At 35.7% G+C, this 26,760-nt stretch overlaps 1 protein-coding gene across 1 annotated transcript in view; it reads left to right on the forward strand.

The window, feature by feature from the left end:
• LOC115412637 (actin-related protein 3) overlaps positions 1–24,194 on the forward strand; it is a 26,403-nt gene extending 2,209 nt beyond the window's left edge. The window contains exons 2-12 of the mRNA XM_030125237.1: positions 7,217–7,272; positions 9,620–9,744; positions 10,742–10,852; positions 10,943–11,038; positions 11,177–11,284; positions 12,175–12,318; positions 13,907–14,080; positions 15,909–16,001; positions 17,569–17,694; positions 19,655–19,738; positions 23,111–24,194. Coding sequence (XP_029981097.1) covers positions 7,217–7,272; positions 9,620–9,744; positions 10,742–10,852; positions 10,943–11,038; positions 11,177–11,284; positions 12,175–12,318; positions 13,907–14,080; positions 15,909–16,001; positions 17,569–17,694; positions 19,655–19,738; positions 23,111–23,206 — 1,213 coding nt within the window. The 3' untranslated portion in view covers positions 23,207–24,194. The remainder of the gene's footprint in view (positions 1–7,216; positions 7,273–9,619; positions 9,745–10,741; positions 10,853–10,942; positions 11,039–11,176; positions 11,285–12,174; positions 12,319–13,906; positions 14,081–15,908; positions 16,002–17,568; positions 17,695–19,654; positions 19,739–23,110) is intronic.
• Positions 24,195–26,760: the final 2,566 nt, after the last annotated feature.

Consider the following 26,760-nt stretch of genomic DNA (forward strand, 5'->3'; position numbering starts at 1 on the left):
AATTCAGGGAGCTGAGACTTTGTTTGATAAGTGTCTTGATTTATGTACAAGCAGCAGAATTTTGAGGCTGATTTTGTGAGAAACTGGTAGCTGATGTAGTGATCTGAGAGCAGGAGCTTTTTTTGGTCCTGGTTCCAGCTCTGGCAGCAGCACTGTACAATCAAATAACGATTTTCACCTCTCTGCTCTTGCTGCTGTGCTGTTGGCTGGATTTAGCTCTGAATTCCCCCTTTGAGATTAGCACTTTCACTTTTGAGGTTTTTTTTTTCCTTTTTTAATTAACACATGTTTTATTTAAACATCAGTAAGCACCATAGCGAGTTATTTGATCCACATAAGGACCAATAAATCACAGTAAATCCCTGCTTTTATGAACTATTATCACTGATTTCTTTTAACCCTTATGGACATGTACATAACAGTCCTCAGTATTATAGGTATGCAGGGTTTTGGGGCTTATGAGTAGTTCGCTTCCTTGCATGTAGAGGCTTGAACTCGTCACTCCTCACACTGCATACCTCTCCACTCCTCCCGCCCCCCTCTCTCTCTCTCCAGGCCGGTAACCACTCTGCTGTTTCTGATCCGGACAGCAAGAGAAAGCGCAGCTCTCAATTAGGTTAGCGCGTTTCTTCTCCACGAACAGATGGCTGTTACATTTGTGCCAAGCCTAAAAGTCGTACCACATATGTTCAAATATCACCAGTAAGTGCCTTTCCAAATGTGGCTCTGGTGATGTTGTGTGTTTATCTCATGTGGAGATACACAGACACTACTGTAGCAAAACATGAGATTAAGTTACTTCTGGAGCATTTTTATATTTTTTTTTTTCTACAAAATGCTGGGGTTTATATTTCACTCAGTTGTTTTTGCTGCAAGGAATGGACATACTGTAGGTCTGTTTGCCTTTAAGTTGAATGTACCTTGTCTTTGTTTATCCTTAGCTTTAATACAAGTTAGGGAGATGTGCAAAAAACTAAAACGAGTTGATTTTTTTTCATGTCTGACATCCATTGAAATCCATAATCAGTGTAATACCTACAATAAATGTCAGTTTGAAGATGTCAACAGGAGTACCACTGTGAGTGAGTACAGCAAAATGTATTCTTTGTATTTAAAATATTTTCACCATCAGACAGCCTTTTCCAATGGGAAACTGAAGCTGTTATGTCACCTGAGTCCTTACACAAAACTGTAAAACTGTCACAATCACATAGTTTGGACCAAACCTGTCAATCATAGACAGATCAATTAGAATGCTTTAGGTTAAGTTTTTGATCTATTAGCTACAGAAAGGTCTGGTTGAACTCATTACCATTCTTCAACAGCGAAAAAACTCTGGTTATATTTCTTTAAACTAGACTGATTGATGCTGACTGATAGACTTGGCTAATGGAAAGTTTAATTCAACAGGCTCTATCACCTGAGTCAGAAAAGATCCTAAACTTAGTGCTAGTATCACAAAATAACACTAACATACTAACAAATCTATCAACTAGCAGCTCCTGTATTCTGTGAGGTGTTTTGTCAAAAGAGGGTGGACAGTTTGAAAAACAATAATAACACCTTTAGTAGAATGGCAAAGTAAAAATATTGTAAACGGAGAGACACTAATTTATTTTTTATTTTTTATGTTTAAACCCACCTTGTGGTGCTTTTGTGCTTGTCTACTCCAAACAGGGGGTGTGGCAGTCATCATCTGCTGTAACTAATGCACTATGAACTATAAATAAGTGCCTTATACAAAACACTTCACAATATGTGAACTAAACCTTCAAGTAAAGCAGGTTAAAATATTACTTTTTACAGGTAAAAGTCTTAAAAAATCATCACGCGTATAATTCAGAAATTAATTTTTAGAGTTAGTGAAATAAGTGTTACTTTATGTCTTGTTATTTTGGAAAAACTATGCCAATTTTTTTTTGAGTTTATCGTAAAAGAACATTGTGTTTGTTCCCTTTGACCAGGAGTATAAATGGTGAGAGGATGAATTGGACTATTGCATCTTCATTATCCTGCTGTGCCTTTGCAGTTTAACCAAAAAGTGCCAGCTGTCAGCAGATGTTGTAAAGTTTAGAGCGAGTTCAGCAGCTGTCTGTGAGTCACTCTCATACTTGGTCCAAATAGTGACAACTGCACTTCCTTTTGTACATCAGATCCCTTAAAACGACTTGGCTGCTATTATTGGCCAAAAAAAAAAAAAAAAAAAAAAAAGAAAACTAAAAAAACCACGCAACCACTATTACATCCTCTTTTGGTCAGGTTTTTGCACCATACGTGTCTTTGTGTGTGGGTTGCTTTGTGCAGAAGTAGCGCTGCTCACATCAGAGGGTGAACAGCTCAGGTGTTGCAGCTTGGGTGGAGTCATGTCTTTATCGGCCTTGAGCAAACAGGAAGAATTTCATAGCGCAAATCTACTTGCTGGGTATAACTAAAGGTGATGTAGGTGTACACTGTCAACAACAGGGTTTTGTTTGCTTCATTTAGCTAAAGACAGTCAGATAAAAGCTCCCACAAATAAAAAAAACATGCATAAAATGGTTTACTCCGAGACTTCATATGCAGACTGTGCTCAGCTCCAGCCGTCTTGTGTCGCTGTCCACTGTGAGACGTACAGTGTGTGAATCTTGTTGAGGCAGGTTGAGGCTGACATGTTGAGACTGTTCTGTGGTATGAAGGTGTTCAGAATGTTGCTGCTTCCTTCTGCTACATCTTTACAGCAGTAACTTTAACATATCCAAGTGTAAAAGAGGTCAGTCCGCAACACACTGTCTGTCCAATCTAGTTCACATAGAAGGAAATTAATACAGGCTGGCTTGTATCTAGTTGCATTTAAAAACAACTAAACAATGATCTGAAAGATGATGAATTGCTGTTTGAGCTAAGAGGAACTGCAAACTGAGGTGGTGTTATCAGTCTAGCTGACACCTTTCTTTATTGCACAGTCATCTGTTTCACTGGTGATTTCACCATATGAAAATGCAGCTTTGTAGTTGTAAACCTGTAACACACATGTATTCTACCCAGCAAAATTGTCAAATACATCGATATTCTCTTAAGGAAAGCTCTAGCCTATACTTTTCAGGATTATATTGATCTGTCACACCTTCATGCCTTTCTTAAGCTTAACCTGTCATGTTTTGCACCGTTATAATTGGAGTAGACAACTTCCTGGAATGCAATATTATCTAAGAGCGTGTAGTTTACCCTGGCAGATTACATTCCAAAACTGCTAGAGATTAAAGAAATGTTTGTGACCAAAAACTGAGTCATGCAAAAGTCATTCCATTTACGCAACTTCCATTTTGTCTGCAGCCGTGTAGTTCAATGAAGCCTTAAAAGACGAGTGTCTGCATAAAAGCATTGTCAAAACAGAATGTGCTCCTTCATATTCAGAAGTCTTACTTGGGTAATATTGCACTGCAGGAAGTAGTTTAATTTACTGTCATAATGGAAAGAAAATGTACCTTAACCAGTAAGACAGACCCTTCAGAGTGCATGTCTGTCTGTCCTCTAGAGGTAATTGACATGTTCTAAAACAGTGTCATGGTGTGTTCTGTGATCATATAGATTTTGTACTTTTAACTCGCACTCCTACCTAGTGTGACTTCCACTAATCTCAGTTGAGTCACTTGTTGGACCTGGAAGAGCTTGAGAGTTTAGACCAGGGGTGTCAAACTCATTTTAGTTCAGGGGCCAGATTCAGCTAAATTTGATTGAAGTGGGCCGAACCAGTAAAATAATAACATAATAATATATAAATACTATCATCTCCAAACTCTTCTCTATGTTTTAGAGCAAAAAAAAGTTAATTTACATTATGAAAAGGTTTATATCTACAAACTATCCTTTCAAAAGATGTGAATAACATGAACAAACTGAAAAAATAAGTGTAATTTTAACATTATTCTGCTTCAGTTTATCATTTACACATGTACATTATAACTTACAGATCACAGTGGATCTACAAACACACAGAATATTTAATAACAGGCAGAATATTGTTAAAATTGAACTTCTCTTAAGACATTTCAGGTTGTTCATATTTGTTCAGGTTATTCACATTTTTTGCAAAGTTGTACTTTGTTTTAATGTAAATATATGAAAATATTTACATTTACAAAGAGAAAAATTTGGAGTTGTCATTATTTTTATGTTATTATGATAGTATTAGACTGGTCCTGCCCACCTGAGATTGAATTGGTCTGAATGTGGAACCTGAACTAAAAGGATTGTTAATATCTTAGTGTAATTTTTGCATTTCACAAATTCATCCCAAGGGCTGGACTGGACCCTTTGGCGGGCCAGATTTGGCCCCCAGGCGGCATGTTTGACACCTGTGGTTTAGACTTTTCCTCTGTGAATTTTTGTTAACCGTACAGTAGTGTGCAAAAGTCCAAGGCCAACATTAGCAGGGTTCCCGTGGGGTCTTGAAAGTCTTGAATTTATGAATCTGTATTTGATACCTTAAAAAAAGTCTTTAAAAGGTATTAAATTTGATATGGCAGGTTTTAAGTTATGCTGCAATAAACTTGTTCCCTGTGTTGTGTTTAAATGTGTCTGGGAAATGTCCTACCTGCAAAGTAACGTTAGTCAGTTCCACCCGTTCACACCCGACAATGTAAATTGAAATTAGGAGCCAATTATCACTAATTTTGCAGGCCCCAAAGAGAAATAATTCAAGAGGATTCAGTTCTGTGTACAGTATATATGTAATATTCAATCTCTGCTGATGCAAATAGATACATTTTCCTAAGGTCAAGGAGTCACAAATTTTTGCCAATATGGCTGTGAAATGGGCATTAAGTTCGGTTCTTAGTAGTCTTAAAAAGTCGTAAATTTAACTTGTATAAACCTGTAGGAACCCTGATTAGGTTTGTTGGTTTAGTAAAGTTATAATGTTCATGTATTTCTCAGTCTCAGTGTTAAGATCCAATCTGGATATATGTGAAGTATGTACAGCAGGAAAAACAAGTTTGAGGGAAAAAACACTTCTATAAACCAACGTGTTAGTATTTAGTGTGACCTCCCTTTGTTTCTCCCTTTCTTTATTTTATTCAGACAATATGAGATTTATTGCTTTAATTTTCAGATGTTTTATACCAGGTTTCATTCAACACATGTCAGATGTTTGTAACTGTTTTTGCTGCTTCTAGTCATGGGGTCAGAGGTCACACCAAATAGAGACTTTAACCTTTAGAACCCATTTAGTTCAGTATTTTTGTGTGTTTTTAATGCTGCACATATACTCCCTGTATTCTGTGGTATTTGAAGAAATGAGAATACGAAATAAATATGTCTGCTCATTTCAGCCCTGCATAAACAACAAAGCTAGAGTTGGACTTTTTCTCAGTACTGTATGTCTACAAAGTGTTCCTCTTGTTTTTTCTTCTTCTGGATGTTTGCTAAATAATCAACCCTCGTGAATTTGTCAAAAATGCTTTTACTCCAATTCTGTACTTAAATACAGTAGTGGTACTTAACTTTTGTATGTCTAATTGATGCTTCTTATCACTACATTTCAGAAGTAAATGCAATAATTAGGCCAATTTACCTTTAACGTGAAAGATTTAACCCAGTGAATAAATATTGACAACATACTGATAATGACTCAATCAGTGTATACCAACCTTTTTGTTTTCTGATGTTTTACAAAAATCAGTGTGTATTCAGCTCACTTTTCAGATGTCTGTAAGTTCTAAACAGTAAATAAAGTGTTTCTTCCCTCCAAAACAGTCTAACATCAAATATCATTAAATGCTAAAGCTAGAAAGCTAATAAAAACAAAACAAAACTGATTTGTGCATTAGAAATGTGTTGCCTCTTTTTATTCCCCTCCCATTAATCACAGGATGGTTACTAGTGTCTTGGTATCCATATGAATGTTTTTCTATTAATGATCTAATGATGTCACATATAATGATAATGTCAGGCAGACGAACTAAGCCAACACTTGTACCGTATAATAGTTTCTCGCAGATTACACTTGTGTACTTGAAGTTAAGTAGGATTTTTCATGCAGGACATTTGCTCGTAATGCTATTTTTACAGTATTCTGTTGAAGTAAGGATCTGGTTAACTCTTCTATCACTGAAAATGAGAATGTGCAGTGTTTCAGTCCCAAAAGACATCCACAGGAGGGTAGTGTCTGTCGATAGTTTGTGGTCATAATGAGACTTTGGACGCTGGAGGGCATGTCCTTGTTGCTTTGGTGTTTTTTCCTTTTAGGAGATAGTGGTTAAGTACACTTACTGCAGATGTAAAGACACTGTACAACTCTGTTTGTAGATTTCTATCTTCTACAAACAAATCTACCCCCATTCCTGTGCATTAGAAACATTCAGGAAAAACAGCCCTACATTAGTCTTAAGAACAGAAAATGAACAACTTTTAAAAACGTATTTGCTGACAAGTAACATACATTGTCACAAAATTTTGGCCAGTTTAAGTCCAGTGTTTGCTCTTTTTTAAAGACTGCTGATGCTGCCGTTCCTGAATTCAAAGAAGCCACTATTATGACCAGGATGTGGCCTATTATGCCCACAGAGCTTTGGCAGTCTGCAGCAGTGTCCTCTATCAGTCCCTTGGGTGCTGTGTGCAGGAAGTTTGAAAGTCTTGTCGGGGCCTAGACCAGTGAACAGGCCTACATCTGGTTCGCATGTGCCCCAGAAAACACCTTTCATCCAGACGAGACACATTTGTGAAGGCTGTAAAGTCTTTGATGCTCCGGCTGAAAGTGTTTTTTCAGTACTAAACCGAGTGTTGTATGTGCATTCTTATAAAAAAAAAAAAAAAAAAAAAAAAAAAAAAAAGAAAAAGATTTGTGCTCTTTTTCTGACACAGAACAGTAGGAAATAAAGGATGTGACTTAGAGTTCACAGCTAGTTTATGTAAAGAATGGTCAGTTTATGTACAGAAGTGATTTTTTTTTCTTCTACTGAAAATATGAATAGCTTCCCATGAATGGCCCTTTTGAATCATCTCCCATTAGCAAACCTTAGAGATGCAGCCGCTTTGGCATCCAACCAACCCGCCAACGGACAGAGATTTCATTGATCAAAATGATAGCGTAGGAGACGGCAGCCAAAAATAATCTTTACTGGAGTAAACTCTCATGCATACAAATGTGCAAAAGTAGCAGCAGTCCAGATGGAGCTCACGTTTGTCCTGAAGAACGTGCAGTTTGTTTCACTTAAACATTGCACTTTTTCTCTTGCAGTTACACCAAACTGGGGTATGCAGGGAACACAGAGCCACAGTTCATCGTTCCATCATGTGAGTATTCGACTTCTGAATTCCACATTTATCAGCAAAGCAGGCAAATGACAAACGGTCACTAAGATGCACATATAACACATAAAGTTTTATTTCATGGTTTCCAAGAGGTTTCAAACGTCTTAAAATGGATTCAGTCTACACACTCTACTCCTCAGTGACAAAAATATGCATGTGAACTTTGCATAGTGATGACAAACATGGAAATTTTGTTGTTTTCTACACCTGGAAATGTCATGAAATAAAGTAAAATCAAAAGTCATTTTAGTTTTAGGTTGTGGCTCTTAATCCACAATTTAAAGCCCATATTAAAGAAGTTCCTTCATTGGAGTCATGACGATAGATGGATTTTGGTGTTTAGATATTTTTTTTTGAAACAGCTGGAAAATTTAAAAGGCTGAATGAATCAGGCAATAATCCATATGTATATCCAGAATGTGATAGTTATATGGCTCAAAAGATGCCACCTGTAACCGTCTCCAACATATGGTTTACTAAGTAAGAGTCCGAAGTCTGAACCAAAATAAAGTTCATAAAGGCTCTGTATAACGTTGTACAAAACATATTTGGTCACATTATCAGATAGTTACAGGGTGTAGTTGCATATCGAACTAGCAGACATCCTTCACACTCCACCATAACAGTTTATTTTTGTGATTTCTAATAATGCATTTGTTGTAGTATCTCGGCTCTTTGACACATTTCACTTTTGACATCAGTAACAACCTCAGGTCATCTTGAAGAGAGCAACAGTTAACCAGCTTTTAAGATATTCTGCCAATTGTTTTCACAGCACTGGCCACTAATTATCTGAGTTGTAATTCGTCCTGTAAAGAAAAAAAAAGACACATCTGTAGTGCAGGCAGTCTGTCAGTGTGTGTTTTCTATTTTAAATATGATCAAATCCACAGAAACAAATGGAGACAATGACTACTGTTTCATTTGTTATAACTATTTAATTGCTATATTTTAACAGTTATAGAATAAATTTAACCCCTTAACCCCTGAGACATTATTTCAGGTAAATGTGCTGTTGTGAATTTACGTCTTGTTTCTGTTTCAGTGTCATAAAAGCTGCTGTGAATATGTGCTTGTGTTCCTTTTCTTCAGTGGTTTTACTTTACTGTGTGTTTTAGGGTCAAAACAAGGTGGAATAACAGAAAAAGACAAAGAGAGGAATCAAAGTTTGACAGATTTTTACTAAATAAGACACTCAGAATGTACGTCAATAACAGATTTAGGATGTTGAACATGAGCTGTGAAGTGGAACACACTGAACAACAGGTTTTTGAATTTTGGCCAAGTAGCTTTTGTTTTGGTCCTCATTTTTTCCAAATCAGTCCAGCTGCTTTTTGGCACCTGGTTGAACTCCACAAAGCAGTTACGTGGTCAAAACTTGGTAAAAACACAGTAAAAAAAAAATAAATAAATAAAGGAAAATCACCACAACACTGCAAATGACAGTAAAAACAAAAAATGACGAGGAAAATGGTGTTAAAAGCCCCAAACTATTTTATAGCAAATCAGTCTCAATCATTGCTCTGAGTATTACCCCCCCATTCCACAAGTGGGGGGTGTGCACTGAGCATGTTCTGATGTCTATGGAAAGAACAAGGTCTATTCTATCAGCACGTTTTGAAATTTTTCTCATTGAGCAAATGGTTGAGGTTGTATGAATATTGAAAAAAAATCATACATTCAGAACGCTTACCATAGGCATGTTAGAGGCTAAAGGGTTACCTACGGCGCTCTGCCTTGTATCTGCACTGGCTGTTGAAAAACCAATTAAAGTAAACTACAAGTACAGCTCACTCTTTCCTTTGGAAGTTTCTCCCATTCTTCTTAATAGAATTATTCGTGCTCAGCCAGGTTGGATGGGGAGCATCAGAGCTTAGCCTTCAGGTCTGTTATGGAGTTTTTCCGAAGCCAGCTGTGTTTTCATGGCAGTATGCTTCGGGTCGTTGTCTCCTTGAAATGTAAACGTTCATCCCAGTCTGACTCTGGAAAAAATTTTGACTCCTTACTTGCCTCTTTTCTGTTCTGACTAGACTGTCATTCTCTTTTACAGAACCACACATCATAAATATTCTAACACTGCCACTTCCACAAACACCTGTTTTGCTTTGTCACTGTGGAGTATTGCATGTAAACAGTTGATAAGTGAGTGAGAAGGGAGTTGATAATTTTGAGGTGAATCTGAAATGTGAAAAAATTTGAAAGCTTGAAAACTAAATATTGTTTTGACATTATTAGCGTTTCATTACATCTCCTAAATCCTTTCAAATGAAGTGTCAAATCTGTTTGCCGTCCAAAGTGCTCTCTGTTGAATCCTTTATTTTCTTGTCAGGTATCGCCATCAAAGAATCAGCCAAGGTTGGAGACCAGGCCCAGCGGAGGATGATGAAGGGGGTGGATGACTTGGATTTCTTCATTGGAGATGAAGCAGTAGACAAGCCCACATATTCCACTAAGGTACATGAACTTAACAGGAGACAAACTGGCAAAGCAGTTACCATGTTTGAATATTGTACTTTTTTTTTTTTTTAACAGAACTCTTTTTTTTTTTTTTTTTTTTTTTTTTTAATCGAGCATGTAATCTGTTTTAGGAGTCTGTACACAGTGTACCTGGATAATAAGTGAATTGTTTTCACTGACAAAAAAACACATTCTGTTCACTGACATACAGTAGTGTGATTTTATCAGATGCTGGTTTTCCTGTTTTTGTAACTTCAGGGTGTAAAAAGTAAATATTTCAGCACATGTAAATTGGCAATGGGCTTTTTACTTCACAATGAATATTAAAACTATTTGCACTGTTTTATTTAAAACGATGATAAAACAAAACATTCATGTCGATGAATAATGAATGTTTAACTGCCATATGTGGTTAGTTTTAACATTATGTCACAAGAGCATCTTATGAAATGAACATTGTCTTTTACTTGAACTACTTAAACTACTATAACTATGTTATTGTTAATAAGTGTTTCCAAAGTGAACAAACTAGTAAGAGACAGTCTGCAGGACCTGTTGTCATCTGCATAACAAATGCATGATCCAATTACATCATCTGCATACTGTGCATTTTATAGAGAAAAATAGTCTCCTGTTTCTACACTCTAATTACATTTGAATAAATAGTGCAATGTAATGTCATACGAGTGGCTGTGTATTTACACCATGTACACATTCAGTATTTTAACATTTGTTACCAGTAACACGATACAAAATTCTATAGTGAGCTCTATATTGAACTAATTTGGCAGTGACTTTTTTTTTTTAAATTTCAGTTCATTTCAGACACAAACATAGTGCAAAACTTGGGATGAAAAAACAAAACAAGACATAAAAAAATAAAATGGAACAACTGTTGTGCCTGAAACGGAGTAGGAAGAAGCCACTTTGAAAACTATATGTGGTAGAAGACATGTTCAGAACTAATATCATGCATGTTTGTTTGTTCTAACAGTGGCCAATCCGTCATGGCATCGTGGAGGACTGGGACCTCATGGAGCGCTTCATGGAGCAGATCATCTTCAAGTACTTGAGGGCAGAGCCTGAGGACCACTACTTCCTCCTGGTGAGAGGACATTATAATGAAACTGTTTCCTGTTCAGTGGTGGCACGCATTCTGTTTTCTTATACTTTCTTTTTTTTTTTCTGTTTTCAGACAGAGCCTCCTCTGAACACACCAGAAAACCGAGAGTACACAGCTGAGATCATGTTCGAGTCCTTCAATGTCCCAGGGCTGTACATCGCTGTGCAGGTTAGGCTCAAATTCTGAAGGAACAGGAAATTCACCACCCTCAGTACCTGTTTCATCTGATTTATACCTTATTGAAGTCTCCAAACCTGTTTGTTGTCAGTGTAATATTCCTGTGTGTGTGTGGTGTGTGTGTTTCAGGCTGTGCTCGCTCTAGCCGCTTCCTGGACGTCCAGACAGGTGGGAGAGAGGACACTGACGGGAACCGTGATTGACAGCGGAGACGGTGTCACCCACGTCATTCCTGTGGTGAGTTCACTGAAACTGTGAATGAACTCACCGAGATTCAGCTGACTCATTCACACACCCTGACGTGCATTTATTTAATACTTGAATGGTATAATAAGAAGATAGAAGACAGGAAGAAACAATTGAATCACTTGCATTGTGCTTGTTCTCTCAGTAACGTAATTTAAATTGATGCATTTATTCTAACTAGCATAAAAAAAAGTTGTAAAGTACAAGTCAAGCATCTAAACTATACCCACAGATGCTCAGTATTGTGCAACAAAATGTCTATGAGAACAGGCATCAAAGTGCAGCAGTTGTTTTAATATGGCAACTTTGCCTTTAATATTTATATTTATTTGCTAGTGAAATTTCTTGTATGCACTTGTGTTTGGGGAAGTTCTACAGCCCAAGTTGATGAAATCCAAATAGAAGTAAGAGTTCATTTCTGCAGCCATCATCAACCAAACATTAGCATCACCTCCATTACAGACAAGTAATTTGACGTAGTAGTTCTGTAGTTTTGCTTTAAAATGACTGAATATTTCTCTTTCCACCTGTCTGCTTGCTTGTGGAAGAAGATGAGTTAATGTTTAAAAGTAGGACACTGTGATGTAGTTTTTGGAAGGAATTACTCAGTTTTAGGAAATGTGCTTGCAGAATAGATTTGGAGGGCTGGGTGATGAATCAGCATGTCTGTGGCCTCTGCTGAGCCAAACACAGCGCCGTGTGGACTTGAAGCCACAGAGGACACAGATCTAATGGAAAAACATCCAGTCATTACAACTGTAGACTTCATGTCTCTGTGTGTTTTGTACACAGACCTCCCTGTTCATTTGTTCTCTCTTTTTCTGCTTCTTTCTCCTTCTTTTCTGCCCGCTGTTTTTCTTGTTCACTGGCCACTCTGTCAGGCTGAAGGTTACGTCATCGGCAGCTGTATAAAGCACATTCCCATCGCAGGGCGTGACATCACCTACTTCACTCAGCAGCTCCTGAGGGAAAGGGAGGTGGGCATCCCACCGGAGCAGTCTCTGGAGACGGCCAAGGCAGTGAAGGTACCACGAATGGCTGCATTTCCTGTTACATTGTAAAAATATGGAGTGGCATTTCATGGTTTAAGGTTTTCATGTATAGACTTACACCTGCAGAAGAAAGTATTCAACATGTAGACAGATAGATAGGACTTCATGTTTATATTATTTGCTCTTTCCCTTAGTCCACACATCTTATTAATAAGTAATTTATAATATGCCCACAAAAATAACAATAATAAAAGAATCAGTGACATCTTGTAAATCACTTCTTTAAGCATATATTTATAGGCTTTCCTTTATGTGATGTTGTCCCTTTAATATTTTTAAAAATATTTTTAGGAGTTGAATATTTTATTGTACATTTATTTATTTATTTATATACTCATTTATATTGACATTACATCATGTTGTCTTTTTCCATTCCTTCGTTTTTATATTGGCTTGACAGCATCATGTTATTGTCTCTGTAATCTCTGCCCTCTCTACTTCAATACATTTAAATTATTCGGAGTGTCATGTTTTTCTAGTTTGCTGTTCTTATCTCTTTTACTGTGTTGTGTTGTTTTTCTGTGTTTTAGTGTCTTTGCTTGCGTCTTGTTTTATTTCAGCTTCAGCTTAATTCTGTCCTCCCATTTGGCCCTCTGTTGTTATTGTAACTCCTGGGTATTCTACTGTTGTGCCCTTCTGCTTTGTCTGTCAAAGCACTTTGTAAACTCAGTTTTTAAAGGTGCTATATAAATAAAAGTTATATTATTATTATTATTATTATTATTATTATTATTATTATTATTATTATTATTATTATTATTATTATTATTATTACCTTCAACACCTTACACTACACATAAGAGGCCAAAGTTGGCCATATTTAACCCATAAAGACCCAAACAGCTACCAGGGGCTGAAAGCACATGCTGATCTAAAATATTCAATGCCTGTTGAGCCACTAATCCTATCAATACATGTACATAACTGGTGTAGAATGCAGTTTGTCATCTTTTCACGGTTCTCAGATATGACCCATTTGGACGTTCAGAGGCTCCGTAGTTACCGTGGAAATACTGTCATCTTCTTTAACACTGATTCACCAGTAAAACCCATGGAGTTGGATCAATGACAGTGGATGGAGACTCTGGGTTTCTGTTCAGTTAATGATACATTTGTTGAAAATGTCACTTTTTCCTCAGTTTTCTCTGTTTCTGATTCAACAACCTTTGAATTTACTCTGAGCTTTAATGAACATTGACATGATCAATGGATTAAATTTAGGAAAATACACAATACAATTTACCCTGAAAAAACTCTAAATACAGAGGACACTAATATCATAAATGGTGATAAATCACTTAAGAAAATTTAAATAGAGGTAAAAATTTATTTGGGAAGTGACACAAAACTAGTGCTGGGTCTTTATGGGTTAATATGATTAATATTCTTCCATGAGGCCCAAGAACCAGTAAGATGAGCAAATCTAGACACAAAAGAGGAATAATGTGAATTTCAGATGATTTGTATCAGCACTGGGCATCCTCTGAGTACAGCGCACTGTGATGTTCTGCTCATTCCTGTTTTAAACTCACACATTTTTACTCATGCACTTCCCATCCAGGAGCGTTTCAGCTACGTGTGCCCAGATTTAGTCAAAGAATTCAACAAGTACGACACGGATGGCTCCAAATGGATCAAGCAGTACACCGGCATCAACGCCATCAGCAAGAAGGAGTTCACCATCGATGTGGGCTACGAGCGCTTCCTGGGCCCTGAGATCTTCTTCCACCCAGAGGTGGGTCACTGCTTTGGTTAATGAACCTCACACAGAGTCGACCGCCTGCACTTTATGACTGCTTCCACCAACATGTAGATCAGGGGTGTCGAACTCATTTTAGTTCAAGGGCCACATTCAGCCCAATATGATCAAATAAAATAAATAAACAGTGAAAAAATGTACAATTATATTATGGAAGTGTTTACATCTAAAAAGTTTCCTTAAAATGTTAAAACATGAACAACCTGAAATGTCTTAAGAAAAATCAGTGCAATTTTTGCAATATGCCTCAGTTCATTTACACATGTGCATTACAACTTATAGATCACAGTGGATGTACAAATACACAAAACATTCAGTAACAGGCAGAATATTGGTAAAAGTAATAATAATAATAATAATACTACATTTTATTTATAGGCGCCTTTCTTGGCACTGCTGGACACCGTACAGTAAAACAGTAAAACAGGAGAGTATAAAACAAGCAATAAAGCAGAGTAAAAAATAAAAGGCAGGTTTAAAAAATTGGACAATGCAATTGTGTTCACAAAGAGAAATAGGTCCTAAACAGATGCGTTTTGAGTCTGGATTTGAAGAGAGGGAGTGAAGTTGTGTTTCTGAGATCCGGTGGCAAGGAGTTCCAGTGTTGGGGAGCAGAGCGGCTGAATGCTCTACACCCCATGGTGGTGAGACAGGCAGAGGGAACAGTGAGGTGGATGGAGGAGGAAGATCTGAGGGTACGAGAGGGAGTGGCAACATGAAGGAGGTCAGACAAATATGGAGGGGCGAGGTTATGGATGGCCTTGAATGTCATTAGAAGGATTTTAAATTCAATCCGGAACTTAACCGGGATCCAGTGGAGCTGTTGGAGGATAGGAGTGATGTGGTGAGTGGAGGGGGTCCAGGTGATGATGCGAGCAGCAGAGTTCTGAACTATTTGAAGTTTATGGAGGGATTTGTGTGTGAGACCAAAGAGGAGAGAGTTGCAGTAATCTAGACGAGAGGTGACAAGGCTGTGAACAAGGATAGCCGTGGTATGGGGGGTGAGGGAGGGGCGGAGGCGATTAATGTTACGTAGGTGGAAGTATGCAGACCGAGTAATGTTATTGATGTGGGATTGAAAAGATAGAGTACTGTCGAGGATGACACCCAGACTCTTAACCTGTGGGAAGGGGAGACCGTGGAGTTGTCAATGTACACTTACTTCTCTTAAGATATTTCAGTTGTGAATAACCTGAACAAATATAAACATTTTGTTTGGAGGGATAGATTGTAAATGTCAGCATTTTTATGTAATTTTATGTTTTACACTAAAACAGAGAAAAAATTGGAGTTGTTATTATAATAGTATTTTACTGATCTGATCCACTTTAGATCATATTGGTCTGAATGTGGAATCTGAATTGAAAGATTTTAACATCATTGATTGTTAATATTTTCAGTGTAATTTTTGCATTTCTCAAATTTATCCCACAGGCCAGATTGGACCCCTTGGTGGCCCAGTTTTGACCCATATGTTTGACACCTCTGATGTAGATTATTTAGTCCATGTTGGATCAAAATACAAACACTGGAGGACAGGTGGACTGTGATGATGAGAGTGTCAGTTCAGATGCACATCACATAATCCACCTCTAACACCAAATGGAACTCAATTTGAGATGCAAGTAAAACTGTTTGATTATCTATGCTGCGGCTGGATGCAAAAGTGTCAAAAAGAAAAAAAAAGCCTTCTAGAGTGTTTTCCCAACTGTTTTTTACTCACCTAGATTACTGGACTCTTGTGGTTTTTGTGCAAATAAAGCACAGAGTGATGTGTCTTCTTTATTTTCCTGTCATTTTTCAGTTTGCCAACCCTGACTTCACTCAGCCAATCTCTGAGGTTGTGGATGAAGTCATTCAGAACTGTCCTATTGATGTCAGACGTCCTCTTTACAAGGTACAACTCAGACATCCCACCATCACCTTAAATCTGGGTTAACCCTGTTCTCTCTACGATTATTTAGAATAAGCAGCACTTTTATTTGTTATTTTTTCCTCTGCAATGTAGAAAGATGCAGCTCAGTTTTGGATTATGGAGACATTTTACTTTCAGCTTAAACTCTAACACCATGTGTCACTGTAGTAAAGTTTACTACCAGTAACCTTTAGCTGTGTTTTGATAAACATATTTAGTGCACATTTTCTTGTGCTTTTGTGTTGTACGTTTTTCATTAGAAATGCTCGTGGAGGGGATTTTGAGGTTGTTTTCTTTGCCTTTGTTGAAATAAAAGTTAATGTGCATAATGGGAAATATTCAAATAATCCCACAAAGCACAAAAGCACTGCTGGTAACAAAAGCAGTTTGTATAGTCTGTAGACAGAACATGCTGAATCATATTTTATTTAGAAAACAGCAACAGAATGCTGTTTCTTTACCTCTGTTTATTAGCCTACAGCACCATCTAAAGGCACTATGCACACAAAAATCTTACTATGTTTTTCGTGCTTTAGATGTGATAGACACTTGCTGTTTTATGGGGAGCTTTTTCATTTTTTTAATGAATGTATTACATTGTATCTCTTTTTACTGAGCTCAGTTTTATTCAGTGTGCATATTAACAACACACTAAACAATGTAAAGCTTACCTCATTTTTATTCTTAGAGCAATTGGCCATTTTTCATTTCATCATACTTTACTTTTAGCTGTTCCTGTTTTAGCTGATTCATTTGCTCTGTTTGTTTGTCTTCTTACACTGCAAAAATCCAAATTTTACCAAATGTATTTTTCTCATTTCTAGTCAAAATATCTCATCACACTTAAAAGAAGATATAATCACCTAAAGAGTAACTTTTCAGTGAGATATAAGAACTTATTTTAAGACAATAGATCTTGAAAATCTTATTTCAAGAAATCTTACCAAGATAATTTTCACTTGTTCCATTGGGAGATTTTTTTTGCGTAATTTAAGATATTTTTGCTTAATTCAAGCAAACAATCTGCCAGTACAACAAGTAAAAAATGATCTTGGTAAGATTTCTTGAAATAAGGTTTCCAAGATCTATTGTCTAAAAATAAGTTCTTACATCTCACTGAAATGTTACTTTTTAGATGATTATGTCTTATTTTAAGTGTGATGAGATATTTTGATTAGAAATGAGAAAAATACACTTGGTAAGCTTTAGATTTTTTCAGTGTAAGCTTTAATGGTTTTACTAAATTGTCTTCCAGTGTTTTTTATCACCTTCGTTTATCTGTGTTTTATAATGGATTTTTTTTTTGCCTTGACTAATTGCAAACAGAGCCTTTACCTCAGTATATTCTGAGTTGAGATAATAATTGAATGATTGAACAAAGATGAAACAACCTTTTTACAATTGTGATCATTTTGGTTCTTTCTAGGTGATATTTTTATGTCAAGACTTGATATCCAGAGTTAGAGCTCTGTGTTGGGGCCCATCCAGATTGCCTGTGTTAACCACATCCTACCTACAACATTATCATGCTCTCATTTCTTTTCTACAGAACATTGTTCTGTCTGGAGGCTCCACTATGTTCAGGGACTTTGGGCGCCGTTTGCAGAGGGATCTAAAGAGGACGGTCGATGCTCGACTGAAGATGAGCGAGGAGCTGAGTGGAGGCAAACTCAAGGTAAGTGTCCACAGCGGCTTATGCACACATCAGTCATGTATCACACACATGAATGCTCACTGCCGGAAATTAGAAGATGGTATGTGTCAGATTTATATGAATCTAATTCCACAAATGGAGTTTAATATTGATAATGTTATCATTAGTGTATAATCACATAGAATTAGAAGTGAGTTTTTGTTACATTAGAACAGGGGTGTCAAACTCATTTTAGTTCAGGGGCCACATTCAGCTAAATTTGATTGAAGTGGGCCGAACCAGTAAAATAATAACATAATAATACATAAATAATCTTAACTCCAAACTTTTCTCTATGTTTTAGAGCAAAAAAAAGTAAATTTACATTATGAAAAGGTTTACATCTGCAAACTATCTTTTCAAAAGATGTGAATAACATGAACAAAGTGAAAAAATAAGTGTAATTTGAACAATGTTATGCTTCAGTTTATCATTTACACATGTACATTAGAACTTACAGATCACAGTGGGTCTACAAATACACAAAACATTTAACTCTTTCGGTGCCAGACAGTTAAGGGGCTAATAAGCCTTAAAAGTGCCACAGAATTTGGCCGTTTTTCAATATTTCGCGTCGTTTTTATAATCGAAGTCTGAATTGTCATCAGAACTAATTTTCTAGCAGATGGGACTGTTTTGACAGATCGCTGTGTTTACGATATTACTACAAAATGGCCATCTAATTTGCATATGATTTCATTCATAAATTCATTCATAAAATTTCCCAAGCAGAAAACGAAACGCGAGCTCTTCCTTGGTCAAAAACCGCTCGGTAACATCCGACCGATTGCTACTTAGATTCAAAATGCACCGGACGCAGCCGATTCATTATTGATCGTAATTTGCAAGAAGATTTGAAAGAACGTCATCGAAATGTGAGAAAGAAATGGGGGTGGATGGTTTGTTTGTACACAAATATGGCGTGTTCTCCAAAGCCGATCTGATCGGCCCGTGGCACTTTAAAGGTTGTATTCGTAAAGCCGATTTAATCGGCCCATGGCACTGAAAGAGTTAATAACAGACAGAATCTTGTTAAAATTACACTGCTTTTAAGAAATTTCAGGTTGTTCATATTTGTTCAGGTTATTTACATTTTTTGCGAAATTATACTTTGTTTTATTGTAAATACATGAAAATATTTATATTTACAAAGAGAAAAATTCGGAGTTGTCATTATTTATATGTTATCATGATCGTATTTGACTGGTCCTGCCCACTTGAGATTGAATTGCTCTGAATGTGGAACCTGAACTAAAAGGATTGTTAATATCTTAATGTAATTTTTGCATTTCACAAATTCATCCCAAGGGCCGTACTGGACCCTTTGGCGGGCTGGATTTGGCCCCCGGGCCGCATGTTTGACACCTGTGCATTAGAAGGAGTCACTTACATTGGATCTGCCATGTTTCTACAGTTGCTATAAACTTTTTTCTAATTTTATGGTGGGTGGCATTGAGTCTTAGGGTGCACTCTCATCACCTACTCAGTTCTATTGTGGACCACAGTTAAAATCCTCCTCCAATCCCATCTCTCTCCACTGTATTATCGCCTATAAATGGGATAATATGTCTTAAAAAAATCACAAAATGAAAACACAAATAGTGGTTGTAATAAGGTAATGGCAGCCTCTATAGCTGACAGTGAGGGTGAATTCAGTTTGGTGTAATCTAGATATACATTACTAGATATAATTACATATAAAATACTGAACCCACTCAAATGTTTCACCTTTAGGAGCATCCTCCTTGGCTACAAATGATTAAAAATACTCTGTGTATCAAAAAGTCCAGGATCAGATGTTTAAAGTGCTATTTTCATGAATGCCAGGGGCAGATTCCTATTTTAGAATGTGTGTGCAGAGATATTTTAAGTGTGTCTTACACTGAATATACTGTATGTGTGTATACTGCACCTGTGTAACTGACTCATTCTTCCTCCTCAGCCTAAACCAATCGATGTCCAGGTTATCACTCATCATATGCAGAGATACGCAGTGTGGTTTGGTGGATCAATGTTAGCATCAACTGTGAGTATTTCACATATGCAGCCACAAAACGGAAAGAAAAAGATTTGACAGTTTCTTTTGGCTTGGTGTGAGATTTTTTCTGTCACAAATGTTTTTTTTTTTTGTTTTTTTTTTTTTTTTTTATTTCCTTCCTCTTTTAGCAGAAGTGAACTCTGTGGGTGTCAGAGTGTTTTTTAAAATCCTTTTGTGCCTCTCTACATCAGAACAAGAGGCATTATATTTTAGGATCGTCTTTCCGTCTGTCCCATTTTCATGAACACTGTAGATAGGGATGTAACGATTACCGGTATAATGATAAACTGCGGTAAAATTGCAGACGGTTAGTATTACCGTTTAAATTCTAATTATCATGATAACCGTGTTTGATTACCGCACTTTTAGGGGAAAAAACCCTGTGTAAAGATATGCTTTTATGTCAAATATTTGAGTATAGTTTTAATTTATTACAATTTTGATTTTATATCCCTAATATTTGGAACCAATATTCACTTTTAAAGTCTTTGAAAAGGTTCATTAAGCATCTTTGTGTTATTTATGCAATAAAGTATATACATTTTTAAATCGGATTTTATTTTATTTTTTTGTGTTTTCTGGCCTTTTATGTTGATATAGTGGGTTAAAGTGAAAAAAATAATAGACAGATGAGATAGATGAAGTTGTGCTGAAAAAAAAGATCCCAAACATGGGTAGAGTAAACATTTCTGTATATAGTATATAAAGGCAAAATCAAAAGGACTGAAAAACGGCCAAAATAGGCTGAGACCACTAAGGGTTAATATTTGAATGTTTCTGCCAAGAGAAAATACATTGCGCCTATTATTTTATTTTATTTATTTATTTTAAAATACAACTTGGTTAAATTATTTCAGTGTGTGTATAAGTACTTTTTGAACATTTTGAGCACAATTTCAATAATACCGCGATAATAATAATAATTGTGATAATTTTGGTCACAATAACCATGATATGACATTTTCATATCGTTACATCCCTAACTGTAGATCAGGGACACCTTGAGGCAATTTCTTTAGATTTAGCACCATCACTCACTTTGACTCAAGGATAAACAGATTCAAATGTATAGTCAAAAGTCACAGTTACTGTGGCATCACGCCCATCCCATTCCTGTGACCGCCATATATCAGGAACATCTGCCAGATATGATGAGATGTAAATATAGAGCCCATTAGTGAAATATCGAACCAAGGTCCAAAATCAAAATAAATGTGTATTGTGGATGAAAAGTGCATAATATTAAAAAGGTTAATTTGACAGATATGATTTAACATAATAATACATCACACATTCCTTCAAGTAAGGTACAAAATCTACATAAACCACTGCGGCGGTAGTTTTACATTCAACTGAGCAGAAGACCAGGATTCTGTTAAAGGGCTCATATTTTGCGAAATCCACTTTTATTAGTCTTTGATTCATTTATTTGTGTATTTGGACCCTAATAGTTCATAAAGTTTGAATTTGAACCCTCCAGGTGCTGCAAAGCTATCTTTATATGTAGGCAAAAATCGAGTGGATTTCTGCAACCTGTTTTAAAATTCCTGCTTAATTTGTTATTAGTTACGTCACGACATTTGCACATATAAGGTCAAGCCTTCTGACGAACATTTCTCCGAGTACGACATAATTGTTTATCAGCAGCAGCGGTTGTAGTCCATACTGAAAATATGTCCAAACTTCAAGCTAGTTACCTAGAATGTTCAGTTGTTGGTTGTATTAACGAACACAAGTGGCTGAACGGGACAGAGCAGCACAGCCAACAACCTGGAGGGGGTGGGGCCTGAAGTGGCTCGTTTGCATTTAAAGGGCCAGCCCTCAAAATGACCTTTCTGGTGTCATTACTCAGAAATAGGGTTGAAGATGAACCTGTGGAGTTGAATTAATGAAGAATTCAGACCCAAGCATAGCATTTATAGTTTATGTAGACCACAGGGAAATGTTTTAAAATGCATAATTTAATTTAAAAGAAGCAAAATATCACTCCTTTAAAACATTTTATGCCGTTCATATTTGTTCAGGTTATTCACATTTTGTGTGAAAGGATAGTTTGTAAATGTCAACATTTTTATGTAATTTTACTCTTTACACTTCTTTGGCTAAAATTTGCTTAGAGGTCTTATGTATGTCTTTGTGCATAAGAAATCAATATAAGTGAATCCCCAAAGGAACTTTGTGTTGGTAAATGCAAGTTATGCAAATTTACAGGATTTCAGTTCTGTTGCAACATGTTGATGGTCATATGAACTATGTTTTCAGCTCAAAAATGTCCAATTTCAACACAGTTAATGCTATATTTTCATGTCACAAATGGCCAAGTTATATTTTAACTGAACTGACCTGAAAAACAAATATTCTATTCTTTTAGATTCCCCAGTTTTTCTTACAAAATTATATACTACATACCACATTTTATTTTTACAGGTTGCAATATGGAGTATGGTGCTGATCCATCCTGCTTATGTTACGCCAATACATACATTAAGAATGTCACACGTCATTTTTTACATCAACAGTTTTCTAATAATAAGCATTTTTATAAAGAAATAACAATTCTATATTGTTATTTACTCTTTAGTTTGATGATAAACTATACAATAAATAATTATGATACTAGTTTTTGCACAGGGATCATTTGTGGAAACGGTGACATGGCTGCCGAGCATCAGTATGATGGGATCTGTAACAACCATGTCACATCCGTCCACTGCCACATTTTGTGTTTTTGTGTCAGCTGTTATTGTTTTAGATCCACAATACTAACATTTATGAATAAGAGGAGAATTAGCAATAGTAAGTATATAAGTTTATTATTAATAAAGTACTGGTACTGATCAGAGCATCATGGGTAATGTCACGTCCATCCACCAGCAAAAGTTTTCACATACACGTGCTATTCAAAATCCAATATTTCTGAAAATATAGCTTCCACTGTCAAATAATATCAGTAGTCTGTGCACAAATGGATTAGCATTATTTCAACACAGTTCTGTGCATTTCTTACAACTTTTTTTTTTTTGACAAAAATGGCCACTCATTTGACCTCCTAAGTAAATTTTAGCCGTTAAACAAAGGGAAAAATTTGGAGTTGTCATTATTTATAGGTTATTATGACAGTATTTTACTGGTTTAGATCATATTGGTCTGAATGTGGAACCTGAACTAAAATGATTTTAACACCATTGATTATTAATATATTCAGTGTAATTTTTGCATTTTACAAATTTATCCCACGGGCCAGATCGGACCCTTTGGCGGGCCGGTTTTGGCCCACAGGCCGTATATTTGTCACCGGTGTGTTGGTTGTTCTATAAGCCTACGTCCATTCTCATTTCCTGTCCGTGTGTCTTTCCACAGCCTGAGTTCTACCAGGTCTGCCACACCAAAAAGGACTACGAAGAGATCGGGCCGAGCATCTGTCGCCACAACCCTGTGTTCGGAGTCATGTCTTAACTTTGGAGCGTGACAGCCGCAGGAAGGGGGCAGGGCTTTGAGGAGGGGGGGGTGTCGATGTTAGGCTGTGTAAAGGACAGACTCAGGAGTCAGGGGGTGACAGCGGTGCTTCTGTGCTTTCTGATAGCGTGTTCAGCTATGGATGTGTGGGACAGCAAGTGGATCCAGAGTATATACAGTAAAAAGGATTAAAAAAAAAAAAAAAAAAGAAAAGTGACCAGACCAAACACAGACCAGCTGGAAAATTTATTGTGAATGTTCCTTTTTTCTTTCTTTCTGTTGTCCTTCTGCTTTTTTTTTCTTTCCACAATGAGGGAAAATGGTTTATAAGCCAAAACAATTTTAGGAACATTTCTGGATCTGTTGAGCAGCAATGATGGTGATGGTGGAGGTTTAGGATGATGACATTGATAATTTCATGACACCAGAGCATATTATTTATCTTTATAGAGGACGAGTCCAGGCACGATGCAGTGACTCCTTAGATCATTGAACATATTATTGTCTCCTTTAATTTTTGGGATTGTTTTTTTTCAGCTTCTAATGTCTGTGTATCACGGTAAAGCTTGTTTATATTTCATATAAAAGTTTTTTATATGTAAAACTTGGGAAATTGGGGGTAAAATACATTAACAGTACAAGCAAGCGACTGTTATAACCCAAGATGCAGCTTTGATACACAGTATATAAACAGTTTTAACTTTTTTTCCCCCCGTGTGTCATTACCGTCTGCCCTTTAATTCATCATACTTTCATTCATTCACATCTGTTTTCACGAGACAACGTCAGGTTTCCACCTCACTGATGCAGTGAGAGAAGAGAGAGGATTTACTGAGGTTCTAGAGATAAAACTGAATAAAGACTGTCAGACCAGTATTGTTAGACTAGAAGTTTTTTTTTTTATTAAATGCCAAATTATTAAAACAAATGGGATTTGTGTATTTAATGCCTTGCAACATTCCAATAAAGGCTCAAATTTGTTTCTAAACGCTGTTTTTTGTGTTTTATTTCCTGTCCATTAATGTCAATTGAAAACATGATTCAGATGTTTTCTTCATTAAATCTGTACATTATATAAGTGCTGTATTAAACATCAATGAAGGCTACAAGTAGTAATGATTAGACTGTGTACCTTTGTAAAATGTTCCACAAAACTGAAACAACACCTAACACACTACTAGTCAAAAGTTTGGACTCACCTGGTTTTTCTTTATTTTCATGACTACATTATAGAAAGCAGCAAAACTATGAATGAACATACACTACAAACAAAAAGTTATGGATATTTTTAATTTTTGGGCTATTTTTTTCAATTTGGATTCTTACACAGTGCGTTTTACTGTTTTGTGTGTGAATTGAATTGAAATACATTTTTTTATTGACAGTTTTATTTACAAATGGCAAAAATGACCAAAAAAATGACAAAAAAAAGAAAAAGAAACATCCTTAACTTTTTGTTTGTAGTGTAGTTTAAAAAAGTGTGACATAACTCAAAACATGTTTTATATTTTTCAAAATAGCTACCCTTTGCTTTGAGTACATTCTTGGCATTCTCTCAATGACTTTCATGAGGTAGTCACCTGAAATGTTTTCCAACAGTCTTCAAGGAGTTCCCAGTGATGCTGAGCACCTGTTGGCCATCTGTGGTCCATCTCATGTCATTTAAATGAGAAGGTGAGTCCAAACATTTGACTGGTGGTGTATACACTGTAAAAAAAAACAAAAAAAAAACGGTATTATTCCGGCAGCTGGGGCACCAAAAAAATACTGATAAATAACAGAAAATAACCAATCTCATAAAAATACGGTAATTTTCCATAATTAAAATACAGTTTTTTGCCCTAACTTTACATGAGATTTTGCATATTTTTTTTTTACTTTCTAATGTTTAATAAAGAATATTTACATGTATTAAAACAATCAAATTATCTATAAATATATATATAAATAATTTCCAATGAGGCTAAGTTGTACAATGCACTGATAAAAACTGTATTTGGACAGTTTATCAGTGCTTATACATGTTATACATTCACAAAAATACATTTATTCAACCTTTTTGTTGTGAAACCTCCCATAATTACACAAGATATTTGTCAATTAACAAACACGTCTTGTTAAACTTACGGAACAAATACTTCTTTCACAGTTAATTGTCAGTAATTTCATCTCGTTTTATTATTTTTTTTACAGTATTAAACTTTAAATTAACAGTTTAATCTCATAAATAGAAAATGAATATTAGTGAAATTACGATACATTTGCAAATGTATTTAAACTGTATTTTTCTGTGAAGAAAGAAAAAATTTCTTTAAAAAATGGAAATTTTATGGTTATACACAATTACAGTTCTTTCATGTTATTTTACATTTGACATGTAAAATCACAGTCTATTTTTTGTCATTTCATTGATATTTTCCTATATCTTAAAAATAAAGGAAAAATCTGTAAAATAAACAGTGAAAATTCTGTTAAATTACATTTTTTTTTTTTTTTTTTTTACAGTGTATGTATAGTTCTAGGAAAAGTTTCAGCACTAGCACAAATATATATTTACCCTTATTACCTTTTGCGTAAATATGAAGGTGAGATTTACAAACGAACCTTAAAACCTCAGAAACACAAGGGAAAGTCTTGAACTCAATTAGTAATTCATGCAAAAACAACATTTGTGTTGAGGCCAATACTATATAGAAATTTAGGGACAACCCATTTCCAGTTCCAGAACAACAGATGAAAATCAGCTCCTCTGCTAAATCTGGAGCACGCATCTTGTTTTTTGTAAGTAATGCCAATACACACTGTTATGGAACTAAATAAATAAATACTAAAAACAAAAGTGTAATATGGTGAAAAAAAAATCATATCAATAATTATCACAATGTTTATTTTGAGTTGAAGGAATAAAATGTTACTTGTGGTTTTATATGATTATTTATGATCAGAATATGGAAACTATTTCAGAAATTTTTAGTTGGAACATGTGAAACATTTTTTTAAAAGTTCAGCCTTGTGTATAATTATGCACAAAAAGCCTTGTGTGAGCATTTTAGATGACACTATAAACAAAGACAAAATAAAAATTTAACTGCATTATAAATTTTACATGAATCTCATTTAATATTACAACCTTTGTCATTACAGATTTGTAGCCCAGACCCCTGTTAGCAGTGAAACACCTAAACTCCAGATACTTTTGTCTATATATAATGCTGCTGTTTTGTAAATTAAATATAAAAACGTGATGATTTCCTTTTTATATTTTAAATGAAGGTTATATTGACTCAGATGTTTGTATCTGTACATCAGACCTCAGTTAAATTATGTCAGTTCTGTTAGTTTAATAAAGGTTTAGTTAATGGAGAATCATCAGACATTCGTAAACGATGTAAGAAACCTATAGGAAACAAACAAACAGCCCAAAATAAAGCAGATAAAACATACCATAGAAAAGTAAAAAACAACACTACTGTCATACAGAAAGCACATAGAGTTGCAACATGTTCATAATTAAATAGACCTGAGTGCACCCATAGAAATGAAGTGCTGTTATA

This window comes from Sphaeramia orbicularis, chromosome 21, assembly GCF_902148855.1.
Source record: "Sphaeramia orbicularis chromosome 21, fSphaOr1.1, whole genome shotgun sequence".
In the NCBI taxonomy this organism is placed as follows: Eukaryota; Metazoa; Chordata; class Actinopteri; order Kurtiformes; family Apogonidae; genus Sphaeramia; species Sphaeramia orbicularis.